At 40.2% G+C, this 23,330-nt stretch overlaps 2 protein-coding genes across 2 annotated transcripts in view; one reads left to right on the forward strand and one right to left on the reverse strand.

Annotated features, from left to right (window-relative positions):
- Positions 1–4,485, reverse strand: part of LOC146201836 (ribosome biogenesis protein bop1-A) — a 63,616-nt gene extending 59,131 nt beyond the window's left edge. Inside the window, exons 1-3 of the mRNA XM_084587793.1 lie at positions 4,309–4,485; positions 3,635–3,850; positions 525–725 (exon numbers count right to left, since the gene is read on the reverse strand). Coding sequence (XP_084443919.1) covers positions 525–725; positions 3,635–3,850; positions 4,309–4,407 — 516 coding nt within the window. The 5' untranslated portion in view covers positions 4,408–4,485. The remainder of the gene's footprint in view (positions 1–524; positions 726–3,634; positions 3,851–4,308) is intronic.
- Positions 4,486–4,771: 286 nt separating this feature from the next.
- The window catches only part of LOC146201837 (protein fantom-like), a 61,530-nt gene continuing 42,971 nt past the window's right edge, over positions 4,772–23,330 (forward strand). Inside the window, exons 1-14 of the mRNA XM_084587794.1 lie at positions 4,772–5,153; positions 5,470–5,593; positions 5,771–5,838; positions 8,247–8,344; positions 9,159–9,239; positions 11,181–11,254; positions 11,865–11,948; positions 12,252–12,357; positions 13,545–13,667; positions 15,769–15,915; positions 19,846–19,919; positions 20,760–20,902; positions 21,167–21,273; positions 22,655–22,771. Of these exons, the coding sequence (XP_084443920.1) occupies positions 5,150–5,153; positions 5,470–5,593; positions 5,771–5,838; positions 8,247–8,344; positions 9,159–9,239; positions 11,181–11,254; positions 11,865–11,948; positions 12,252–12,357; positions 13,545–13,667; positions 15,769–15,915; positions 19,846–19,919; positions 20,760–20,902; positions 21,167–21,273; positions 22,655–22,771 (1,350 nt within the window). The 5' untranslated portion in view covers positions 4,772–5,149. The remainder of the gene's footprint in view (positions 5,154–5,469; positions 5,594–5,770; positions 5,839–8,246; positions 8,345–9,158; positions 9,240–11,180; positions 11,255–11,864; positions 11,949–12,251; positions 12,358–13,544; positions 13,668–15,768; positions 15,916–19,845; positions 19,920–20,759; positions 20,903–21,166; positions 21,274–22,654; positions 22,772–23,330) is intronic.

The raw sequence follows: 23,330 nt of genomic DNA on the forward strand, positions 1-23,330 counted from the left end.
CAGAGTTGTAAGTTTAGTGCAGTGTTTGTCTCTTCTGCTCCTTGTCCTGTCCTATGCGCTATTTAGATTACTTCTCGTTATGTCAATGCGTTTCCACTTTTTGTGACAAGAGCACATTTGTTTTCCCATTCAATACAAAAAATATGCACTCTCAGGACCAGCCATGATCGGCATTATCCAGGCTATCGGAACTAACACATAACATGTTCATATTGATAAAAGGTTCGTCCTTCCTATCTTAGCTCCGATTTTTTTTTTTTCGTTTGAGAGCAGACATCTGAAGCATTAAAGCTTCACTCTTTCCACTATTTCTGCCTGCAAGGCTAAACACACAGCCTTGCTGATATACAGCAGCACATTGCATTGGCCAAATGTAATAGTATTAGCAATGCTATGCACACGCCTAATGAAGTTGGCCAACTATGACCAGCCAAGAGCTCTATATTCAATGTACTCTCCAAGGATATCGGTAACATTTCTCGAATGGAAATAGCAAGAAATGGAAACAGAATGGAAGACCTTACCTCTTCATCAGATGAATCAAATGCGTACTCATCCACTTTAGCCACTTCAGTACCCAGGGTATCAATTTTGACATCCTCTTCCTTGGAAACTTCAGATGAACGTTTGCCACTTGAAACTTTGGGGTCCTTGCTTTTACATCTTTTTTTAAGATTGAAGTCATCCCCTTTTCCACCAATAAATTTCATCTTCGTAGTCTCCTCCTAACGAGCAAGCCAAATTATATCCAAAGTTAGAGCCAGGCCTATCAGGATCATGTGAGCCGCATCCTCCACACCTATTTAAACAACATTCTTCTTGTACAGGAACACAAAAGCAGGACAGCTGGCTCTAAAGAAAATTTTGGGGGCACTTAAGTTTCACCTTTAAGAATATGATGCAACAAAGGTAATGGCTCCCCTTTGCGGATCCTCGTTTGCATACATGCACTTGGCTACTCGTTAAATCACTAGCCCCTTAATTTGTGCCTCTATTATCTCACACATATTCATAAGGATACAATGGTAAACTACAAAATTATGTGAAAGACCACCCGACATAGATATTAAATCCTGGTTTAAACCACCGCACTAATGTCCCTGTGTGGCCTGTGGGTAGCGTGCCTTATTTGAGATCCACTAGTCTTGGGTTCATCTCAAAGGTTGGCAGCTCCTGCCAACATGGCCGTATCATGTAGCCTTGTGATGTCACACAACCTGTCAACTTACACCTGCCAAATACATGATTGCCATTGTTTGTTCACAACATTGACAATGAAGGATTTTGTAGAGAACAGGGCATTTAAAAGAACAAACAGTGCAATGAGGTAGATGGGGGAAAAAACAAACACAGATGCTGACTAGCAACTAAAAGCCTTAATGCTTTTAGTTACTAGTAAGTGTGCATTTTGTAGCAATATACGTATGAAAAAAAGGAGACTGCACACAATATAGCCAAAACTAAAAGGAAAGAACAGAAGTTTACCCCCCGACCAGACACTATAAACCACCATGCTACATTGTACAAGCATGCTTGAGGTTACTTTAATAGCTTCATACTGCAGAGATAACTAGTACACATCAACTCTGACTGACATCCGCAGTTCCAAACAATAACAAATATTTTCTTCAAATCCCACCATGCGAAAACTGCCCCTGAAAATATCAGCCATAGTTACAGTGACACCACAAATCAGCTGTACTAATCTCAAGTGAGGTTCCAAAAGTAATCATGAAACAGGAGGCTACACAGAAGCATGCAACACATGGGTCACACGGCATGCAGCTAATGTGACTAACCACTGAAGAGCAAAGGCATTCTAACTGCACAAGAAATGCCTTCAATTAAAGTTTTGCAAGAAAACACTAACCAATCTCATCAGTGAACAGCAAGCAGTGAAATAAAGTTTCTAATATATGATATATGGCTCTCTACATGTACTACTCACAGCAAGACATAATATGCACTCAATAGGTCTCTTCGATTTGACTGCACCAGCTGCACTAGTTCAAGTAGTGCAGCACCGCCGCCATCGTTATGCCGGTGCCGTGCGCGCCGTCTGCACTTCTCTCCTCATTTTGTTAAGGTGCAGGGCTAGTTCTGCACGAGTTTTCACCCATTTTGCACTCGCTCCAGAGGTGCAGAAAAAAGTGCAGCATGGCATAAGCGCCGCTCGGCCAAGAGCAGACGACGCTGCGCATCGTTCTGCATAGCTTTGTAAGTCCATCTCCTTCAGAACCCGGACAGTTCGCTGCAAACGGATCTGAGAATGATTGGCTGCATGCTGGTGATTAGCATTTTGTTGATGGAAGAGCAGTATTATATGTAGTTGTGGCCACATATGTAGTGGTACGTGGCCACGATACGGCGTCATCGCGCGCGTTTGTCCTATGTAGTATATTTTTTATCGTGTTGTGACCTAAGAGACAGGTAGCTGCGAACAGAAATCAGTTGTGATCAATCGAGTTTCTGTCGTGCTAAGTGTGCGTGCCACTCGATAGCTTGCGCAGCAACTCTGCGACATCAAACTTGTCGTCCACGGAGTACATAAACATCTGAGAGTGCGCAATAAGGTATGTGAGTCTTTTCAGCAGCTAGCGCTTTTGGACAGAAGTCCGCAGAAACCAATCAAGCATCTCGTTAGACAGTCTTATTTAAACTAATACTCATGGCAACTACTTACAACGTTAATTCTCTCGTACCCAAGCGCATGAATGGCATCTTCGCATGCAGACCGGCCGATATAACAATCGTTCAGTCGCGCGTACGTCATCACTTTCCGATCGAGTGCAGTAAGCCTACGGCAGCCTGGCTTCGAAATTGGACGTGATCATGTTACAGGATGTGATACACGATGCGCACACGCGTCTGCTAGGTTGCAGAGTCCTACACTTGCGTACTCGTTTTGGCAGCTGCCACCGCATGCCAGTGTCAGAACTGGCACTGCACACTCACGTGACCGCCTGGCACCGCTGCAGCACTTTTCAGAACCAGTGCAGCCAGTGCAAGCCAAATTGAAGAGACCAGATATTTCCCACTAAGTGGTATAATATTACATTACTAAAGCAATGGCCAGTGAAAAGCTGACACTAAATCATTTTCCCTGTTCAATAGGGTATAAGTGGTGGAAAGAAAATGACAGGTCTGTTGAATGCTCTACATTCCTGAACAAAGATTATATCCTGAGTAAGGTGGACTGTGTATCTCCAATTCTAAATTGCTTTTAAATACCAAGTGCAAAGTGTAGCAATGTAGGCCACAAATGTGCAGTGTTGCTGTGAAGGCAATGAAAGATTGCGACCATTTCAATACACTGACTTCCTGTAGTACTCAGAGGAATTTCTGAAGCTCTTTTGTTGACAAAGGCGAAAATTTCTTGCTAATCCACTTACAGTAAACCTTCAAAAACAACTGCTGCCCCAAGTAACCTGATCCTTAATACCATCCAAAGCATGCGGTCTTTATGAGCTGACATAACTGTCACTTATGCCAAAGAAGTTGAGCAGACTTCACTTCACATGGCACAATGACTTGAAAAATACTACTGCGGAAATAATTACTGAAAAATTAAATGCACCATATTCTCTCATAGGTAGACAGTATGAAGTGTTCAAGCACTGTGAAGCTAACTCACGTCCTCCGACTCATCATCAGACACCTCTTCAACATTGTCCGGTTCATCGGTAAATTTGTCCCCACGTTCGTCATCAGTGCCACAACTTCCGTCGCTTTCGTCTTCGCTGCTGACGTCCCCGTCATCCCCTTCCTCAGCACTCCCGTCAGACGAATCGTCGTCGTCAGTACCCAAGCCTGAGTAGACGCTAGAATCAGATTCGTCACTTTCATATTGCTGCAAACAAAAAAAGAGGTATTCTTATTTCGCAAACATCAACAGACATCAACGAAAGTCCTATCGTCGCTTTACTGAGACAGCAGACACTGCAGCACAAACTGTATTATCGCAAAACAGTACACTAATTCTGCCGCACACGCAAGCAGTCGGCATGCATGAAGACAGTAATCGAGTATTCAACGTTCTGGAATAAGCGCAGCTATTTCCTTGCATCGAATTATGAACCTACTAACCCGACAAGTTCTACTCGTGCATCGTCAGATCGGCACCTGCTTTGCTTAAACATCGCGTTCACTCTCTGTGTACGCCAGATTTTTATTTGACAGGGCCGAAAACAAAGAAAAATGTGTGTCAAAAAACAGCGAAAGCAGGAAAAAGTACCCTTCCAGCATGTTTAGAAGAACCTACAAGCTGACATGTGGTACACGATTCCAACAGTCAATATCGGCGTTTACCTCCGATTCCTTCATCTCTGCTCCTTGGTTTCTGTCAGCTTCTGTTCCTTTCGAACCTGGCTTGACAGACGATTTAGCAGTTGCGCGCTTCGCAGCCATTTGTCCATTAAATTCACGTAACACACAGGCGTTGAAAAATTGAGCCGATCAAACAGCACCGGCAGCTCGTTGCGACCACGCCGTTAACGCCGTGCCGACCATGCGCATTTAGCCAATTTAGCCGCTCCACTCGCGCCGGTGGTGGTGATGATGATGCGCAATTAATGTTAAGAAAAAGTCATACTTATTTTATTAAAACAAATAAAACATTTTTTTTATTTTTTGCAATGTATTGCTACTTATTTAAAATAATTTTTAGTGAATAGTTTTAAATTTTTTTTAATTGTCGCATAATTTTAAAATCACTCCGATCTCAATCAGAAGCCAACATTAGACACAAACAGCATATTTCTGTAAACAAAACCGGTAACTTGAAAATCGCGGTGCAGCCTCCTCGAAGTGAGTGACTTTCTAATTGAGCATTGTTCGCATATCCTGCTTATTTCTGTTATCTGTGGAATCTAGTAAACAGTGTGTATGTATATGGTGTAACCTGGTAGACGCACTCAAGGAAACAGGAGGGAGATGCATATCGTTTGAATCCGCGCGCTGATGCGGATGGTCGCTTTCGTGTGCGAGCGTCTGCTGCGCCCGCAGCCCCTCAAAAAGTTGCGTGTCCTTACAGTTGCCCTGTGCTTTTGCTGTATCTATTCATCATTGTGTTTTGTTGTTAGCGTGCTGCAGTAAGTTATCTGGATGAGACCCACCAGTCCGACGGCAAAAGTTTGCGGCACATCGACAGATGGGTGCGTACAGCATGCGTTCGTTGGCGCCTTTCTGTTTTGCTAATATCTTGTAGACGAATAATCTGTTGAGGAAACGGGTAGATAAGGTAAGTCGGTAGCTTATTGCACGCTGCGTTTGTCTTGTTTTTAGTTTATGCACTGCTCGCGAGTGCACGCTCAACCAGTCCATCGCTTGAATGGGTGGCTTGTGTTTATTGAATTCACCGCCGCGATTGCGTGCGCTGGAGAGATGTAATGTCCAAAAGATCATAACGGAACACCGATCAATGGTCGCATTGTGTGTTCGGTCGAGAATAGCGTTTCCCGTCGCTTGCAGGGTCCGCGCGACTGGACGGAGAAGCTTTTGGACGGCGCTCTTTGGAATATGACTACTTGCAGTTGCGAGATGAGAACGTCCACCTCAAGAAGCATGCCAGGGAGCAAGAGGAAAAGGCCAAAAAGTGAGACCATTTTCTTTTGCCTTGTGTGCATTCTTGTATAATATGACTCCAAGTGATCACTGTGAGACGTCGAAAAATACGTGATGTCAATTTCGAGCGCATTGAGTAGCCCAGACAAAAATGCTATCATGCCTAAATTTTCACTTTCCTCACCCAATCATTTCTTTTTATTCAAAGGCTTGCTACTCGGCTTTCAAGAGTTATTAATGAAAAGATCAAACAAGGTGCCACTCCTAGCGATCTGGGTGAGTTTACTTGTTTGTTCTAAAAACAGAGAAAAGCGGCTTTCGATGCTGCCTCTTGCCAAGTATCTTGTGAATGGTGCATATTCACACTATTCTTGCCCTTCTTTGCTTTCGATAGTTTAGTGCGAGCGTTTCGATATGACTGACTTCAGCTTCTATGTTTGCTGCTAAGATGTCACTGACTTGAAGCAATAAAAAATAGTTAAAACATATACCTCTGGTGAAAAAAAAAACAACATGGTAAGTCTTTGTTCTCAGGTTTTATATTTTCTAGAACATGGCCTCAGGGGAGGGATTGATTTGACAATTTTCAAGTCAGTAATTATAGAAAAATTTATTTTTTCTGTAAGCAATTTCAGGCATTTTGTATTTGCTTCAGAGAGAGTGCTAACCGTAATTAAGTACCTGTGCATAAATTAAGTGTGTTTAGAAATTAGGATGTTTACATTATATTTGCTCTAGTGGGAGCTGGATCGATGATGTCCCATATGCTTGTAGTTTGCCCAGTCTTCTTACATTCTGCATTGTTGAATTGAAGATGCTATTGAATTTCACAATGTTATCAATTTATTCTTACTCAGTAGTATAGATTATTATCACTGTGAGTAATATCATTTGTTTTGAAATAAGGGATTTTTGTTGAAAACTTAATTATAGAAATGCTGCTGCCATGATATTTCAGGGTTACTGCACATTTAAGTTTCTTACACAAAACATATTATGTATGATACTATGCACTTTTATTTTCCTGAGATGTTATGAATAGTAAGGAACTAAGGCACACTTATTTAGCACCTGAGTGTGCATCGCTTCCACTGTCTGGAAGCCATGCCCGCAGTAAAGGTTTCTCATGTGGTCTTCTTTCCAAATCTAATAAAGTTAGTATGCGTTTTTTGAAAAAATATGATCAGTAAAACTAAGATTTTCTTTATTCCAACTATAAAAGAAATGACTAGGTCATGTAATAGCTTTTTGTCATTACGTTACAACATCTGCAGTGTAATAATCCTTCAGACTACATTGTGAGAGTTATTTAGTTGCATATCTAATATGATGTAGTATGCAGTCATGAATAATTTTTTCACTATGGCACTTCATAATTTTAGCGGAGGAATATAAAGTGCCTGCAGTCCTAGGAGCATCTGAATAAGCTTTTTGATTCAACTACCTTTCTATGGAGGGAGAGGGGATGACAGGTTCTTAAACCAATGGCTTATACCAGTGACCTCCTTTCTACCTGTCATGGTAATCTTACCATTACTGCCATCTGGTTTGTTCCCGATTTTTGCTTCGTAGTTGTTTAGCATTTAATATTGTTCAGCACTAAATGTGTTTATCTTGCGAATGCAGCCTAATTCCAAAAATATATATATATATTTTTTTTTTGAACAGAAGTTTTCCTACCATATTTATAGAAAGTGCATATCAAGTTGTGGACATATCTTGGCATATATTTGGGATCAGCATGATGAGGTATCAGTGGCTGTTAAGCTTCCGATTGGAAAAAATAAATATGTAGCCTGAACTGCATGGAATTTTTGTGGACAAGAGGGGGAGGGGGTTAGTACATTCTCATTTTAACCATGAGAGCATGACTAGCAGTTGCATGAGACACTGCAGTAAAGTAGATACCTCCATGGCCGCTGCAGTAAGCTGTAGGCCAGCATGCAGTGCTCCACAGGCCAGACGTGGCTTGTAAGACAGGGTCTTAAGACCCCTGGCGTATGAAGGCTAAATGTTAGGTACTTACTTCTGCCCTCTCTGACTCTTGCTGCGGTTCCATCGCCATGGTAGTGCAGTGGTTAGGGCACTTGACTGCTGTGCCCAAGGGTGCGGGATTGAATCCCGGCTGTGGTGTTTCCTTGTAGCCGAATAATATACAGCATACCCTACCAGTGCCTCAACAAGATCGAAATAAAACAACCGGCCCTGCTACGCAAAGCGTATAATAAGACAGCGCTCCGACTACCGCGCAACACGCGTACAGAAGCACTCATGGCCCTTGGATTCCAAAACACCTTCGAGGAGCTACGAAGGCTGTGGTGTTTGCTTCTCGATGGAGGCAAAAAGCAAGACGTCCATGTGCTGTGCAATGTCAGTGCACGTTGGAGAACCCCAGGTGGTCAAAATTTCTGGAGCCCTCCACTATGGTATCTCATAGCCTGAGTCGCTTTGGGAACTCCTTAAACCAAACTAATCTTGCTGTGGTTTGTGTGTAGTGTAGTGTCTTGCTTTGAGCATCTGCTTATAAAGCAGGCTTTTTATTTTTGCTCTTTGTAGCAGCCAGGCTTGTGAGCTTCATAGCAATGCACAAAGAATTTAAGTAAATGTTAGAGTGTATGTGTCCCAGTGCTAGAAGCTAGGTACCATTGGAAAAGTATTAGCCTAAATTCGTTTTCTTTAAGCAGGACCAAGACGTCAGATGGTAGAAATGGAGCAGAAAGTAGAAGACCTGGGAGGCAAGGTTAGGGCACTTGAAAAGCAGAATATGCAGCTGAAGGGCAAGGTAAGGAACATCTTCATGCTCTTTAATGCTTCACTACTCCTCCTTTTCCCTGTAGTGTTTTCTTTTGATGACTGGCAGCTTATTTTTTGGCAATGCCTTCAAGAGTTCACTGTTACTTTTTTTATAAGTAGCCTGGTCAGAGGTGTTTTGGTAAAAATGGCACTGCACTTGCAGATTCTGCTAGGCAGATTTTCTTCTGTGTTTTCAAACTTAACAAAGAACCGTTCATAATATATAGCTCATAATGTCGGAAAGTACAGTGATGCCTTTCTATACAAGACTCTTTTTCACTGTAGCATGGCTTAAGAAAAATATACGCCACTTTACTAATGTCACCTAGGACAGCTTTATTACTAGATAATTTAGCGTGCAACTAAAACTGTCCCTCCTGAATACATCTGAATATCAGAAGGTTGAAATTGCATGTGCATGTTTTAATATGTAGGCTATTTAGCATCTGTTTTTGTGAGAAGAAATTGCACTTAGCAGAATGGCATGCACTGTGGCATTCAAAAACTGCCAAATTTGCACCTGACCTTGTAGGTATGTATCTTTTCTTTCTGCACAGTTGTAGTGTTAACTGAAGCCTGAAAACAGTTTAGAAAACAATTTGAAACATAGTATTTAACACTGTAGGGTTGGACTGAATGCATGAGAGTGTGCGCTGTTTAGAATGCACCCTCTATAGTCATGTGATTCAGCCAGGTGGCTTTGGATGATGCAGTCGTTAGCATGGCTAGTGTCATGATGTTCAGGAAAGGGAAGGTGAAAAGCCTGCCAGATTTTTCTTTTCCCTCTGATCACTTTTTTTCAGCTCCAGGTCAGCAGGACACTCATGGCAACAGCAGCCCAATATCACGGCTCTTACGGCAAGGTGCAACCAAGAGTAAACTCTGTGAGTTACTGCGAAAAGTCACTTTGCCATTTATCCTTTGCAGGTAAAAAATATTACCCTGAGGAGGGGTGTATGATTTTCGTGTTTTTCTAGAGAGCATGCCAAGATTGCACGTAAAAAATTTCAACACTCCTAGGTGCTTCATCATGCAATTTCTGTGAAAGAACTTGTCATGATCTAACACTATTTTAAGTGTCTTAGTTATCCTGTTATAAAATATTGTTATGTAAGCAAACCAGCATAAAAGCATTTTAGTGCTCTCGCCCTTGTAGAATGAGGATATGAGTTCTATTTGGCTGTGGCAGCCGCTTTTCGCCTCGAAAAGCAAGGCACCCATGTGTTGCGTAGTGTCAGTGCATGTTAAAGAAGTTCAGGGGGTAGAAATTTCCAATGCCCACCATACAGCATCTCTCACGGCCCTAGTTGTTTTTGGACAGACATTAAAACCCTATAAACCGAACCAAACTTTGCAAACAAACACGAAAAAATGTGCACTCTGACTGGATTCGTGCCGCAGTTACCGTTATTAAATGTGGAAATGTCCATCCTAAAATTTTTATTTCGCATAGCTGTCACTTAGATATTTCTAGAGCGTGTGTATATTGAAATTTTCAAATATGTATTGAATACAAATATGGGGAAAAAATGCCTTCGAATGTGGAATATCTAACGATTGAAAGAAATTAAAATTAGAAAAAATTTTTAAAAAATCACAAAAAATATTCATCTGGTTTATTTCAGAATTGAAATGTATTTGCAAATAAAATTAAACTACTACTGCACAGAAGTGCATGTTGTTCTACCGAAAAATTCAGTAGGCATATATTTTTACAAAATTCTGTGAACTGGTTTTCTATAGAGAAAAGACGTGCATGAAACTGGGTGGAGCTGTCATATCACTGCTGAATACAGTAAATTCTTTCTAATTCAGCCTCCAAGGGACCAAAAAAAAAAGAAGTCCATTCAAAGTTTCCTATGTAGTAATTTTTTTCTTTCTCGTGGTACCATTTTTTTAATGCACCCTGATGATGCGTTAGTGGTAAAGTCAATAACAAAAATGGCCAGCTCGAAAACATTGCAAATCTCGTACTTCGCCTTGTCTGCATTTGATTTTATTGATGCCGCAAGCAGAATGAGTCTTTACTTCGGTGCCTTTACTGTCAGAATTCAGTTATGTGATCAAAAATGGTGGCAACCAGGCTGGAACATCGGCGTCCGCAAGCTGGTTAGTTTAGTTTTCGTCGTCGCCCTCGTTTTGCAAGTCTCATTATTTTTTTACGAACAATACTATTCAACTTAGAGCTTCCATTATTTCACAAACCGTGGTAAATAAGGGGCCCAAAATTTTGTATGTAGCATAAAAAAATTAACATTTTTTTTCTATACCGCTAAAATGTATTTTTACTACTTATCTTTAATTTCTTTATAAAATCTTGTTTTTGGCTAACAAATTTTTGTGTTGCAGGCTGTGTTTCTTTGTTCAACCTAAATGCCTAAATAGCATGTTCTTTTTCTTTAGCTTTAACTTTGTATATTACATAGAACTTTAAATCTAATAGCTTTTTCACAAAGAAAAAGACTACCGAATCCTACAAAAAAAGGTCATTTTAACCATGCTGGGGAATGAGTTAACTATTGTGTTGTTATTGCAGTGGCAGATAATAATGTGTTCTGGCCGTACAGAAAATCTCTTCATTGCAAGTAAATATTCATTAAAAAATTTGACATTTTAATTTCTTTGATGCCACTTTCAATTTTTTTTCAACTTTTCATCATAACCAGTTTGTGAACGTAACTGAAGAATTTTGTAAAATTCTAGTTCATTTCTTGTTTATTGACATATATTTTTTTTTTTTTCCATATTAGATCATCATCGAAAGATGTGATGTGCTGGTTATGCTAATTTGTTGTGTTGCATGCTGGTTTTTGTTTCTCCTCCAGGGTTTACGCCGCCCTGCTCAGAAGCCTCATCCATTTCGAACTGAACCACTGCAAACAGCTGTGTCCTTGCAAAAGTAAGAAATTAGCATTTTATCTTGATTGTTTGATTAAAGCAAGTCATTGAGCAAGTTGATTGAGCCTTTCAAAACTTCGGTAATTTATATTTGCTAAAATAAGCTGTTCATTTGTATACTTTTCATATTGTGTAGTGATTTTCTGGCATCTGTTGCCAAAACAAAGGCAAAGTGGCGCCTTGAGCCATCTTCTAGTTTGTTATTCAAAAGTATCTCAGCTGTGCCTCAGTGGTGCAGTAGTTATTACGCTCTGCTGCTGAGCCTGAGGATGCGGGCTCAGGTCTGGCCAAGGCAGCTTTTTTCATTAAAGGTGGAAAGCAAGGCACCCATGTACCGTGCAATATCAGTGCGCATTAACCCTAAGTGGTCAGAATTTATCCGGAGCCCTCCACTACGGCTTGTCTCATAGCTGCTGTTGCTGCCCCATGTATACTAGAAAAAAAAGAAAATGGTACTATCTCGAAATTTACTTCATAACTAGTAATTGGGGACCAGCTTTAGCTAGATGTTTAGTGAAAGCTGCATGTTATTGTAATGGGTCACATAGAAGCTTGAAAACGTTAATTACATCAAATCCTTTTTTTTCTTGGTGGTTTTCGGTAAACTGCAGGAAAATGGCAGCTTCAGATCTAGTCCATGCACCTCCATATGTAGTTGCACTTGTCAAAGAAGCAAAAGAGGAAATCGAGAAACTGTGAGTATCATATGCAAAATTTTCCATATATATTTTTTTTCCTTGTCAAGTGCTCAAACCATTGTCTAACTGAAAACTAGAAGTATTGTTTAGTTAAACATACTGGCTGAAAACTCGCCTCATATGCAGTTTTTGCACATTGGTTAAGTTTGCAAATGATAATGCATAACCTCAGTCAACCTCCATTATTTTGAAAAAATGATAAAAAAGAGGAAGACCTTTAAACAGTGCGAAATTGTAGATAATTGTTTTCTCGTTTGCTTTCGCTCATGCTGTGCCCTATGTTTATTCTTGCCTATGTAGAGAAACGCTGGTGGAATCTCAGCGCTTGCAGCTGGCTGAAGCATCAGAACAGGCACGCTTTCGAGAAGCAGAACTCCAGACAGAATTGTCTGAGCTTAAGGAACAGGCAAGTCACTACAGTATAAAAAAAAATGCTTAAATGGCCATTTTATTAAGCAGTAACAGTACAAAAAATGCTTTGTACTGTTACTGCTTAATAAAATGGCCATTTAATTTTTTGTTTTTGTTTCTCAGTTAGTGCAGAGAAGGGACATTATTCTTCAAAGATTCTGGGACATAATTACCAAGATGCTAAACTTGAGGCTTTTTCGTGCATTGTTGTGTTTTTGTGTGTTTCTTCATGCATATGTCTGTCAATTGTGTGAGATTTCTCTGGAAGTAGAATTGTGCCATCTGGTACAAAATGGCATTTTCTCAGAAAAGTGGGCCTAATAGAGCATAAGCATAAAACCATAGTGTTAGGGGTACCTGCATGCTATGAAAAATAGCTCTTTTTTGCTTTTCAGCTTGGCAGGTGCATAGGAAAGGTGCGACGGCACCGGTACTTAACAAAAATTTGAAATGTAGCATTATTATCGCATGGTGCAATGACCCTTATTTTTATCCTTCATGCTTTAGAAGTGAGCTTGATTCATGCTTTTGTTTACATTGTCTCAGATCCACTGACAAAGGCATTCATGTTTAATATGGTAGAAGGTGGCTCTTCAGAAAACCTGTGGTGGTTTTGTAATTTTGAAAAGTGCTTATTTCAAGCGCTGCTTGTTGATTGCAGCCCACTAGGTACATTCAATATTTCAGCTATGCCATAGATAACTTGAATTCATGGGGATGCAACACTCTGGGGCACCAAAGGACCTTGTTTCTGTGCCAGATTTTTTTTTGCCTATGCTAGACCTGCACTGAAAAGGCAAGCACCAGTGACAGCACACTGAAGATGAATCTTGCAAATCAGTTCATGAAATCCTAGTTTGCTAACTACACCAATGACATGTCTAGGATATAGAAGTACTTGCTGAAGGGCTAGTTGGTTCATATTAACCAATGGAACGGCGCAAGAAGATGAACACCTTCTTTTTTTTTCCTGTGTTCTTCTTCTTTTCTTGTGTTCGTCTTTTTGCATTATTTCAGTGGTTAGTACGTTTAGGATAGTTCGTCAGGCCGTGTTTTAAGTATTATTTAGATTAACATGGAAATATGCATGAAGAAAAATTTTTTTTATGCTAGCTATCTATTTGTATTGATAGATATCTAATTTTATGACCCATAATTATATTACTCTGAAATAATATTCAGGTGAGTCATGGACAAGTTCGTTACATTCAAGGCAATGTGGACATTCTGGGTCTACGCCGGGATGCAGAACATTATGCTCTTCGAGAATCAGCCCTCAAGTCTCAGCTTGAAGCTCTGGACAAAGTGAGCGCTTTCTTTAAAAGAAGTGCTTTTACAGTCGTACTTGACTTTGTATTGCATGTTGGACCTCTGTGATATTTGCATGTTACATGAATTGTGAAATGTTGCATTGTATTTATGGGATATTTTGGAAATTAGGCTTTGTTATTAATATATTATAGCCTGGAAACTTGGTGTCCATGCTCCTTTCAAAGCATTTGACTGAGCATTCGTGTGAGAATCTCTGTTAGTGTATTGATACCCGTTGTGGTGACCATAACGAGAAGTTAAAGTTGCTTGCATATATTTTTTTCAGTAATTCGCATCCTTTGTCTAACAAAAGAGCACTAAGCTCAGACTGAATATGGACAGTACACCTGTGCTTTTGAGATTTTGCAGTTGCTGGTAAGGAAGGCATAACAGGATTTATCGTTCACAGTGGTTGACCCAGATTGCACTGGTGCATTTACTTTATATAAATATATTTTACTTTGCATCGATGAATTATTTTACTTTCAAGTTTCTGGCTGACCAGCATTTGCACTTGAAGGTACTAGTATATTGTTAGGTGTATGATAATGTGCAGTTTTCTTGCGCTATCTACCTGATTCAGCAAATGACTACCTAAGAAGTCCTCAGTTGATCAGTAACATAGTTTTTTTTTTCATATGCCTTACCCACATTCATATTTATTTGATATTGTTTGGTTTTTGCTGTGGAATTAATTTTTTATTTTATTTGTTTCTTGTTTTTGCTGTTGTTTAAAACTGTTTTGCTGTTGTGTTTGATTGTTGCCAGTGGAGGTCTTTATGTAATCTTGGGCATCCAAGTCGATCAGCTGACTTCTGAGCGACATTTTAGATGAGGCTGTTAGTTTTCCTGTAAAGTAGATGGATTTTTGCAAAGTTTCCTGTCATTTTATCAGATTCTACCTGTGTCTTAAGGAGTGGTACAACTTTTACATGCTAGCATGTACACAAAAACTTTCAGTGATGAGAAAGTACAGACGAGTAAAAGGTGTCATGTAGCAGGCGTGTAGGAGGCACTCTGCACTTTTTGTTCCTTTTTTGTTTTGTTCTTCCTGTGTTTTGGTCACTTCATACCTTCTTTATTCTGTTCAGCTGTAGCATCATATGTTGCTTACAACACTCCTTTTCTTTTCCAGTTTGTAACGAATAATTCAATGCACAATCACAGTCACTTCCTTGTGACCAGTGTTTTACCTGCCGCACTGCACTACTGTTTCTTGCCATTTAGACTTGCTGCATATATGGCATGCACGTGAGTTATTCTTTTCTGTTCATTGCACATAGTTCAGTACTTATGTTGTACCTTGAACAGCTAATAACCTGTTTATGACAAGCCTTCTTGTGCTTTATATTGCTGGCAAAACTTTAAAATGTGCATGATGACTAGCTAAAGCACTTAATGGCTTATTAGAGCATCTTCACTTGCCAGATTTCGTTTTCTTGCATACAACTTCACTGCTAGTAAAGGTGGCCAAGCTTTTCAGACTGCAGATGAATGGCACTCAGAAAGCTGATGTGCTATACCAACGCCTTCTATATTCCTTCAGTCGATGGTAAAAGAAAAAGAAAAGATACACAGTGCTGCTATTGGCACCAGTACAAGGTACCACCAAAACAGGGTTCTCAGTTGCATGACACTGCGGTAATGGAAAATCAAAAGTGAAGTTGGGAGGGATGTTCTTGCGTGAGTGGAGGCATTTGCTCGGAATTGGATCGTATGTGTAGCACAGTGGGGCATGAAGACCTTGGACTGTATTTTTAAACAGAAACTTTTTCTGATAACTTTACTTACATCTAATGCAGCATGCAGTGCAATGCCTTCTCAGGAAAGGTATTTATTTTGCATCGCCAAGTTATCTTGGCACTTAGTGTTAAATTCAATATGTTTAGTTGACTTGAATTAAACTGGCCCTGATCACATTCAGAGTGCTGTTAGACTGCTCCTCTGTACACGCATAAAAAGGATGATACCCTGGTTGGGATTAAAGCATCAGTTGAATCATTTTTCAGAAAGGAAGCTGTTTATATGGGAAACTGCTTTCTTGAAAACTCGCGTGGGGAGAGTAGAGGCTTTTATATTTGGCTTTTTTTTCTAGAAAATGGAAAAAATTAGTGCATACAACAGTAACCTGCTTGGAGAAGTAGATCAGCTGACTTCTCAGCTGAAGACAGAACAAGTTAAAAACCTTCAACTTGAGGAGAAGCTGCACGCCTGTGAGGCTATGCAAAAAACCCTTGCTGAGGTAAGTAATTAACGCATGTTTTAAGGACACGTTATGTTGCTTTATTATGTGTTGCTGTTATGTTATTTTTAGCTTCGTTACATGTTGCTGCAGAATTGGTTGATATGAGAGCTGCAGTAAAAATAGTCTACAATTCAAGGCAACATATAACGGGGCACTTTCTAATGACTGATGATAATTGTCAGAGGCTCTGAGGAAATGACAAGATATGGAAGAAGGGGGAACAAGAGTGCTTACAGAACATTTTTCTCTCTAGTAAATTGAAAATCTCTGAAAATAAAGTGAGGCAATTTTGACTGATCAAGAGCCACATGTATTAGTGAAGCTAGCATTAGTTTTGCCACGAAGTCATGACAGTGATTGCAGCAGCCATCAAAGGATCCAGAGGTGGGAAAACCTTGCGCTCGGATGTCTTAACAGTAGTGTAAAATTATGGTTATGCTTAAAACACCTGCTTTGTACTTGTGTTGAGGCCATGCTCCACTGGCTGTTTTGTTCAGCATATTTCTAGTCACAGTGTGCCTCATGGTGGGCCTTGGACAACTATTGAGTAAAATGTTCTGCTGTCTTTGCATATTCAACTCTTTGTGCTCCTTATAGGCTGTTAAATGTGTTTTATGTAATGCCAAAAGCAATGCTGCTGAGGCACATAGTACACTACCGGTTACTGGTTTGTGTACTCGCTATGTTTACGTTGCAGCAACATCTCGGAACCTAGCGACGGCCGTTAATAGTATATTCTGGAAGCTTTTTGTTTGCCACAGTACACTGGCTTGCACAGAGGTCTTATTTATTTTGCCATGCCTTTTGAAATGTGCTCTTATATTATTCTTGCAGTACTGCATGCCAAAAGTGGCATGTGCATTTCAGCAAATATTGTTGTCCATATTTACAGGATGGCATGCTGCTGCATTGTTTCAGATATGTGCATAAAATCTGTTAGCCATTTTATTGTGAGCTTGTTTAGCACTTGAAATTTGCACATTATTTTTTAAACATTTTTTTGCACATTCTGCATTGTTGCTCGTAATCAGTAATTAGTGAAATATGAAGTGCTAGGTGATGTCATAATGCTCAAATTAATGATTTCAGGATAATTTCTCAAAACATGGCAGTTCAGTGTACTGAAGAGTGGTAAAAGCGCGTGGATGGAAGAGAGAGAAATATGCGTTGGTGGTAAAACAAGGTGAAGCCTTACCAAAGTAAAATTAAACACTAGTGACGCACAAAGAAGTGTGCGAAATGATGCAGCCGACCCGCACGTGCCCGATCACAGCAGCAGGACTGTGTGGATTGAAAAGAAGCGAAACATACCATGCTGCTGGGCTATATTCCTGCAGTGGGGGACTTCTGGTCACCATTGTGCCTTTTGTGCACGGGCACCACTGTTCTATGCAATTCAGATTCGGGGAAGTCTGTTTGGATGGTCGCTAGCTTTACAAGTCACATTCTAACGTGACCTCTCATCTGAATAGCCGGTGCAAACCCCCCATCGTTTCAATTAACAGACGTCTGATGCCATCGATTTACACAAGTGTTGACCAGGACCATACTCCCAGTTCGAATTATTCAAATTTCCAAGTTAATATGAGGTCAAATTAAACATGAAAGGAAAGCAGACTCTTAGAAAAAGATTTTGAATTATTATTTGGGAAACAGCAGTTCTGAATGCTTACAGTTTGTTTGTCTTAACAAAGGAAAGGGCTGCTGCATGTAACTGATGCTTTGGAAGAGGATGGGTTTGAATGCCTCCATTCAGTGACATTTAATGATGAGAATGGTCTCATTACACAGCTCAATTATTGCTCATTACAGCTCATTACTGAGGTGAGCAGCTCAAGATGGCAGCTAAAATCGCAGTACTGGCATGAATTTTTTTCCGTATTGTGATATGCCTGGCATGTTTTGAGTTTTGGCACTTGCTTTAGCTGATGTGTACTCTCATGAGAGGGTGCTAGGCCTGATACCGGAATTTCACTGGTACTTTTTTTTTTTTGGAATTTATGCGCTAAAATACAAGCCTGATAATATTTCCCATCAGTAGTAATACCTTCAGAAGCCTCCACAGAAACCAGTTCATTTTTTTCTAAAAATACAGCATAGCTTACTATCTTTTTGTCAGCGTGAGGCAATAATTGATACTTTGGCTGGAACGGGGATGCAAGGTAGAGCAATAACATGCAGAATGAAATAAACAGGAATTCCTATTTTGTGTTATCACTGTAACTGTTGTTAAAGATGGCCATGCATGATGTCATAATTTCTTCAAATCACTAAGGGTATTTTCTAAAAAATGTGGTTAAGGCATGCTAACTAATGATGAAAGCACTGCACACACACTACTTACCTATTTGAGCTGCTCTGTGGCAAGCAACACATTTTCTTTCATCAGAGGTCTTATAGACCAACACCGATCTGTGACGTAAGCATGATGCGGTGGCACTTCTGTCGCCAGGCTGGGCCGACTGGGGGTGAAAAGTAGGGTCAGCGCCCATGGGAATACATGGAACCGAAAGATTTCAAAGCAGTTTTCTCATTTCACAGGGCACATATGATGTCATTATTTAGCACAGAGCAACCATGAGTGAAAGTATGAAATTTTATTACCGAGGCGAAGTATTTTTAAAACACCGTGAAACGTATGAGTGTGCAAGTTGGGAGGGCGACCCATGAAAACATATGTAAACACAACTTACCGCAACATTTTTCTCGGTTCAGCAGCGTTGAACCCTTCTCATTTTTTGGTGAATGCCTTGTACCACACCTCGACATTATGTTGCACGGCACACTAAATTCCCTTACAAGTACTGCAAGTCTGACGACTTGCGGGACCGTTCACAGCACGGTAAACTGGCCGCGCATAGTTGCAGACGACCATGCACCAGCGGCGCTGTTACTAGCAGACGCTTCGGAGCTGGAGGTGGCCGCGGTGGGTGTTGCCAGCTGCGCTGTCGTCTGCTGTAATGCGCGAATCTCGTTCGGTTCGTATTGTCGTATGGCTTTCGACAACTGCTTTTTAAATGTAATTCTGTCTAGGATTTATCACTTGAGTGACAGTATTATCAAGCTAATTTACTTCATGCGGCAGCATATCAGACTGTAAACAAAACTGGGCGATTCGCTACACGAGTATTTTGGGGGTGTCCGGATTCACAACAGCATATTCAGGGAGTTTTAAAAGTAGACTGCCTCTGAAATGATGCAGCATACTTCTTCAAAGCGCTGGCCAATGTTTGCCCTGCGAAACGAGAAAAATGTTGCGGTAAGTTGTGTTTACTTGTGTTTTTATGGCTCGCCCTCCCAACTTGCACTCCCGTACATTTTGCGACGTTTTAAAAATACTTCGACTCGGTAAGGAGATTTCAAACTTTCATATCTGTTCTAGGATGTTCATGGTTACTCTGCACCAAATAAGAACATCATAGGTGTTTCGTGAAATGAGAAAACTGCTTAGAAATCTTTCGGTTCCATGTATTCTTATGGGTGCTAACCCTACTTTTCACCCCCAGTCGGCTGCGGCGTCGTGAATGCCTCCGTTGTTTGTAAACACGGTGTTGGTCTATTGGCATTGAAGAGTGACATCATGATGGCTGTGACTGAGCTCGAGAACCACATTTTCATGTCACCCACCAGGATGCACAAGAACTCCTGTTTAGTTTTTAAATTACAAGTTTGAATCTCTGTTACACTCAGTGCATTTTCTTGGTGTTATTTTTTGTAACTTCGTTTTATCACAGCTAAATTCCATAGAAGTGAAACTTTAGCATGCTACCCGGCCATATTTGTTGTGGAAAGATTTTGTTGAATATTCCTTGTGAAAAACAATTTTGAATACTTTTGTGGTGAACAGAATGCACTAGATGTTATAAATTTATATTTACAGAATTACATTTGATGGCAACTGGCTTTTTTTTTTTTATCTCTTATCAGCTTGAACAAAGGCTTGTTGATATTCAACAAGAGAATGAAATTTTGAAAACAGCTAATGATCAGCTTCTCAACAGGTAAGGATTGCTTTTTCAGATTCTTTCTTCTTTCTTCTATTCTTTATTCTTGAATTCTTAATGCAGCTGAGAAGCATTAGCATGGCCCTTATCAGCACTAATTTCATCACCATTCAGGTGTCCTTTGGACAGTGATCTTAGTCGTAAACTTAAGTGAGGGTGTTGGCAGTGTGTGTGAAGTGAGGATGTGAGGGAATGGCGTATGTGAATTGTAATTATGGGTGGAGGAAGTAGCAAGGCACTCGTGTATTGTGCAATGTCAGTGCATATCAAATACCCTGAGGTTCCAGCTTCCGTGTGTACATAGTCTTTCTTCGTCCTCGTCCCTTGGCTGGTTATTATTCTCTAAGACTATGTACCAACTGACCCAGATTTCAACCCAACTATCCAGAGCCCTCTACTAAGGCATCCTCAATGTTGCTTTGGGATGCTAAACCCTATAAACCAAACCATTTGTCGCAGGGCGATGGATTTACTCGATGCCATTGTAAATAATGAGCAAGGTGGCAGGCAGTATCTGTCCATGCACTTATTTACCTCTGCTTTCAATTTCTTACTTTCGTGTTCTTTCATGTTCGATCGTTCAAACTCTCCTTATTAATGTTTCACTTCAACATTTACTGTGTTACATACATAAAGTAAATTGATTTTGCTGCTCGTAGTGTTTGGCACCTCTTGGGATAGGTTTATTTCTGCCGACTGCATACAGGAATCCAGGATATGCATATCCAACCTGTATATCAGCTAGTTGCAATGTTATGGCATGTGTTTCTGGTTGTAGGTGTGTCGCGTGGTGCAGCATGATTTTCAGTAACAAGGCTGTGTTCATAATTTTTGTAGCATTGAAAGCACTGACACAGATGAAAACCAGCGACTTGAAGAAGCGGGAGCACTTAGGCTGCAGATTTCACAGCTGGAAGCCATCATAAAGTCTGATAATGATGAAAAGGCAGCCCTTGAGAAAGAATTGGCTGAGAGGGTTGGTAAGTGACGGCAGCAAGTTGACAAGTTTTGCTCTGTAGTGTTTTCTTTTTATACTCTCTTTATCATTGCACATTAATGGGAAAATGTGTGTCATGCTATACGGCAGATTGAAGAAAGTTGTGTCTACTTATCTAGCTGTTTAGTCTTTGTCCTTGAACTGAAATTCTTGTTACACATCATTTTGCTGCTGCCTCATAAAATGTTCTAGCATTCTCCTGCATCAAGAATTCTCTTAAGTTATTGTCTGTATTTACATTCTGCAGAACTGTACCAGAGACTCCAGGAAGAACATGTAAATCTGGAGAAAGCTCATGCAGAGGTGACAGCCAAGCTGGAGACTGTTCAGAAAGATTTGCAGAATCTCCAAGAGGTGAGCTAAAGTTGTGTACGGTGCAGCTGTTTGCTTCAACAAGGAGATCTGAAGAGGGTATTCACCTGGAGTGTGGACAGAGGAGAATTTTAAATTTCATTTTGCATTTGTGATAAACCACTCCTCTTATGAGTGCATGTGCTCCATAATGATGAGCATTTCCTCTGTATCTGTAGGGGGGGGGGGGAGGGGGGGGGGGGCAGATTAGGAGAGAGACAGGTAAGCTTGCATAGCATATAAAACTTTTTATTATGATCATCATGATCATCATCATCAGGGGTGTCCCCCCTTAAAGCCTTGAGGCCTAAAGTTCATTACAGAAAGCATACGATGTAAAGCACAGGAGATGGCACATAAACATTGCTCAATTTTCCACAGTATTTAGCATGAAAATTAAAAAAAAAATATGGGGAGAAAGATTCAAGTTCATTCACCACAGACAATGTGATAATGACAGCAGACGGATGTTAAGTCACAGAAATTGTAATTTAAAATGTGTAAAAGGTCAGTGACCGCAGAGTGAAATGTTTAGGGATTACTTATGGTAACAGCGATGTAAAGAATTTGTTGTATGATTGAATAGCTACAAGTAATGGCAGGAAAGAAAACAGTTTACACGTCACAGGTGCTTTTAGTGAGGCATTTAGAAAAATAGTTTGTGGAAAAAGAATTACTCTTTCAATATTTTACATCTCTTAGCCAAATCAGGAACTATAAGGTTTAATTGATGTCAGACACACTATCTGTTATGATGTCATTGGATTGAATTTAACAGGCTGCTTTATTCTGTAGGGATTCGAGTTTGAGGATGAGTGTTCCAAATCGTTCCGACCTGACGAGGGCTTTGTGAGCCATGATTTTAGTGTTGGTATTAGAAGGTCACAGAGACCGGCGGAGAAAACCCAACATATGGATAGCTGACGATGATACATTGCTGAAATGGGTATCCCAGGGTGGAAGTTAGACGCACCCTCAAGTGCTGTATATCGATGAGACTTTGTCTTCAGCCACTCACCAGCGAAAGTATAGTTGCATGCAACAGGCACTTAGCGAGTGGAAAAAGTCATGTGCATGCCCTTATTCACACAGCTTCACAGCTTCACAGCTTGATAAAGATTACTTATCGAGATCTTCTTGAATACTCTTGCAATGTGATGTCATATCTTTATTGGCGTAGTAGATGCTGACTTTTTCTTTTTTTGCTTCAGTCTAGTTTTTTCTTTTCTTTGTAGAATTCACTTGCGCATGCATTGTTACATTGTGGAAAGTTTGGTGTGCACTAACAAAGCAGAGAGTGTGCTTTAGATGCTGTGAAGCAGTGTTGCACGTTATAGCTCTTGGAGAAGATTTCTGTCACATGCTTATTTTTTCTTTCCTCCAGGAGGCACGCGAGAGGAGTTTACCGGTGCACAAAATTATCCAACCAGATAGTTTGGCTAATGCTTGGGGTGGAATGCTAACAAATGGCTTTAGTCCATCTGCTCCTGGGAGCAGCAAGGTCAGTAATTATTTATGATTTATACTTGGATGATTTCATACTGTGAGCTTGACACAAATCTGATTCAGAACTTTTATCAGTCATTTTTTGTTGAAGTGTAATGAGCTAGCGTCTGTCAGATTTTGTGAACATTTATGCTCTTTTTTTTTTTTTTTTCCATCTTGCAGAGTGCCTTTGTGCAAGGAAGCAGTTTTGCTTTTTAGTTACTACCAGGCTGTAGCTACAATTTACAGCAATATACAGTATGTTTCACCTAAGACGTTCTGCAGTTTTGAAAAACAGGCTTTTTGAGTTAGAGAAGCGCTTTTTTTTTTTTTTTTTTTTTTTTTTTTTGCATAGCATTGTCCCCAGTGCAGTGCATCAGAATACAGCTAAGATGTGCTACTATGAATAGCAGGCTCGTTAACTACTGCTGGCTGAGTAGTACTGCTGAGTAACTATATAGTATGTTAAGCTCCTTATTTATTGCGAGGCTTGTAGCTCACTGTGATCTCCACATCAGTTTTTAGAATTTTGAAAATTCCCTTCTCATCACCGCTATATAGCCATTGAAATCTTA

This window comes from Amblyomma maculatum, chromosome 1, assembly GCF_055883805.1.
Source record: "Amblyomma maculatum isolate TAMU_Amacu chromosome 1, ASM5588380v1, whole genome shotgun sequence".
NCBI lineage: Eukaryota > Metazoa > Arthropoda > Arachnida > Ixodida > Ixodidae > Amblyomma > Amblyomma maculatum.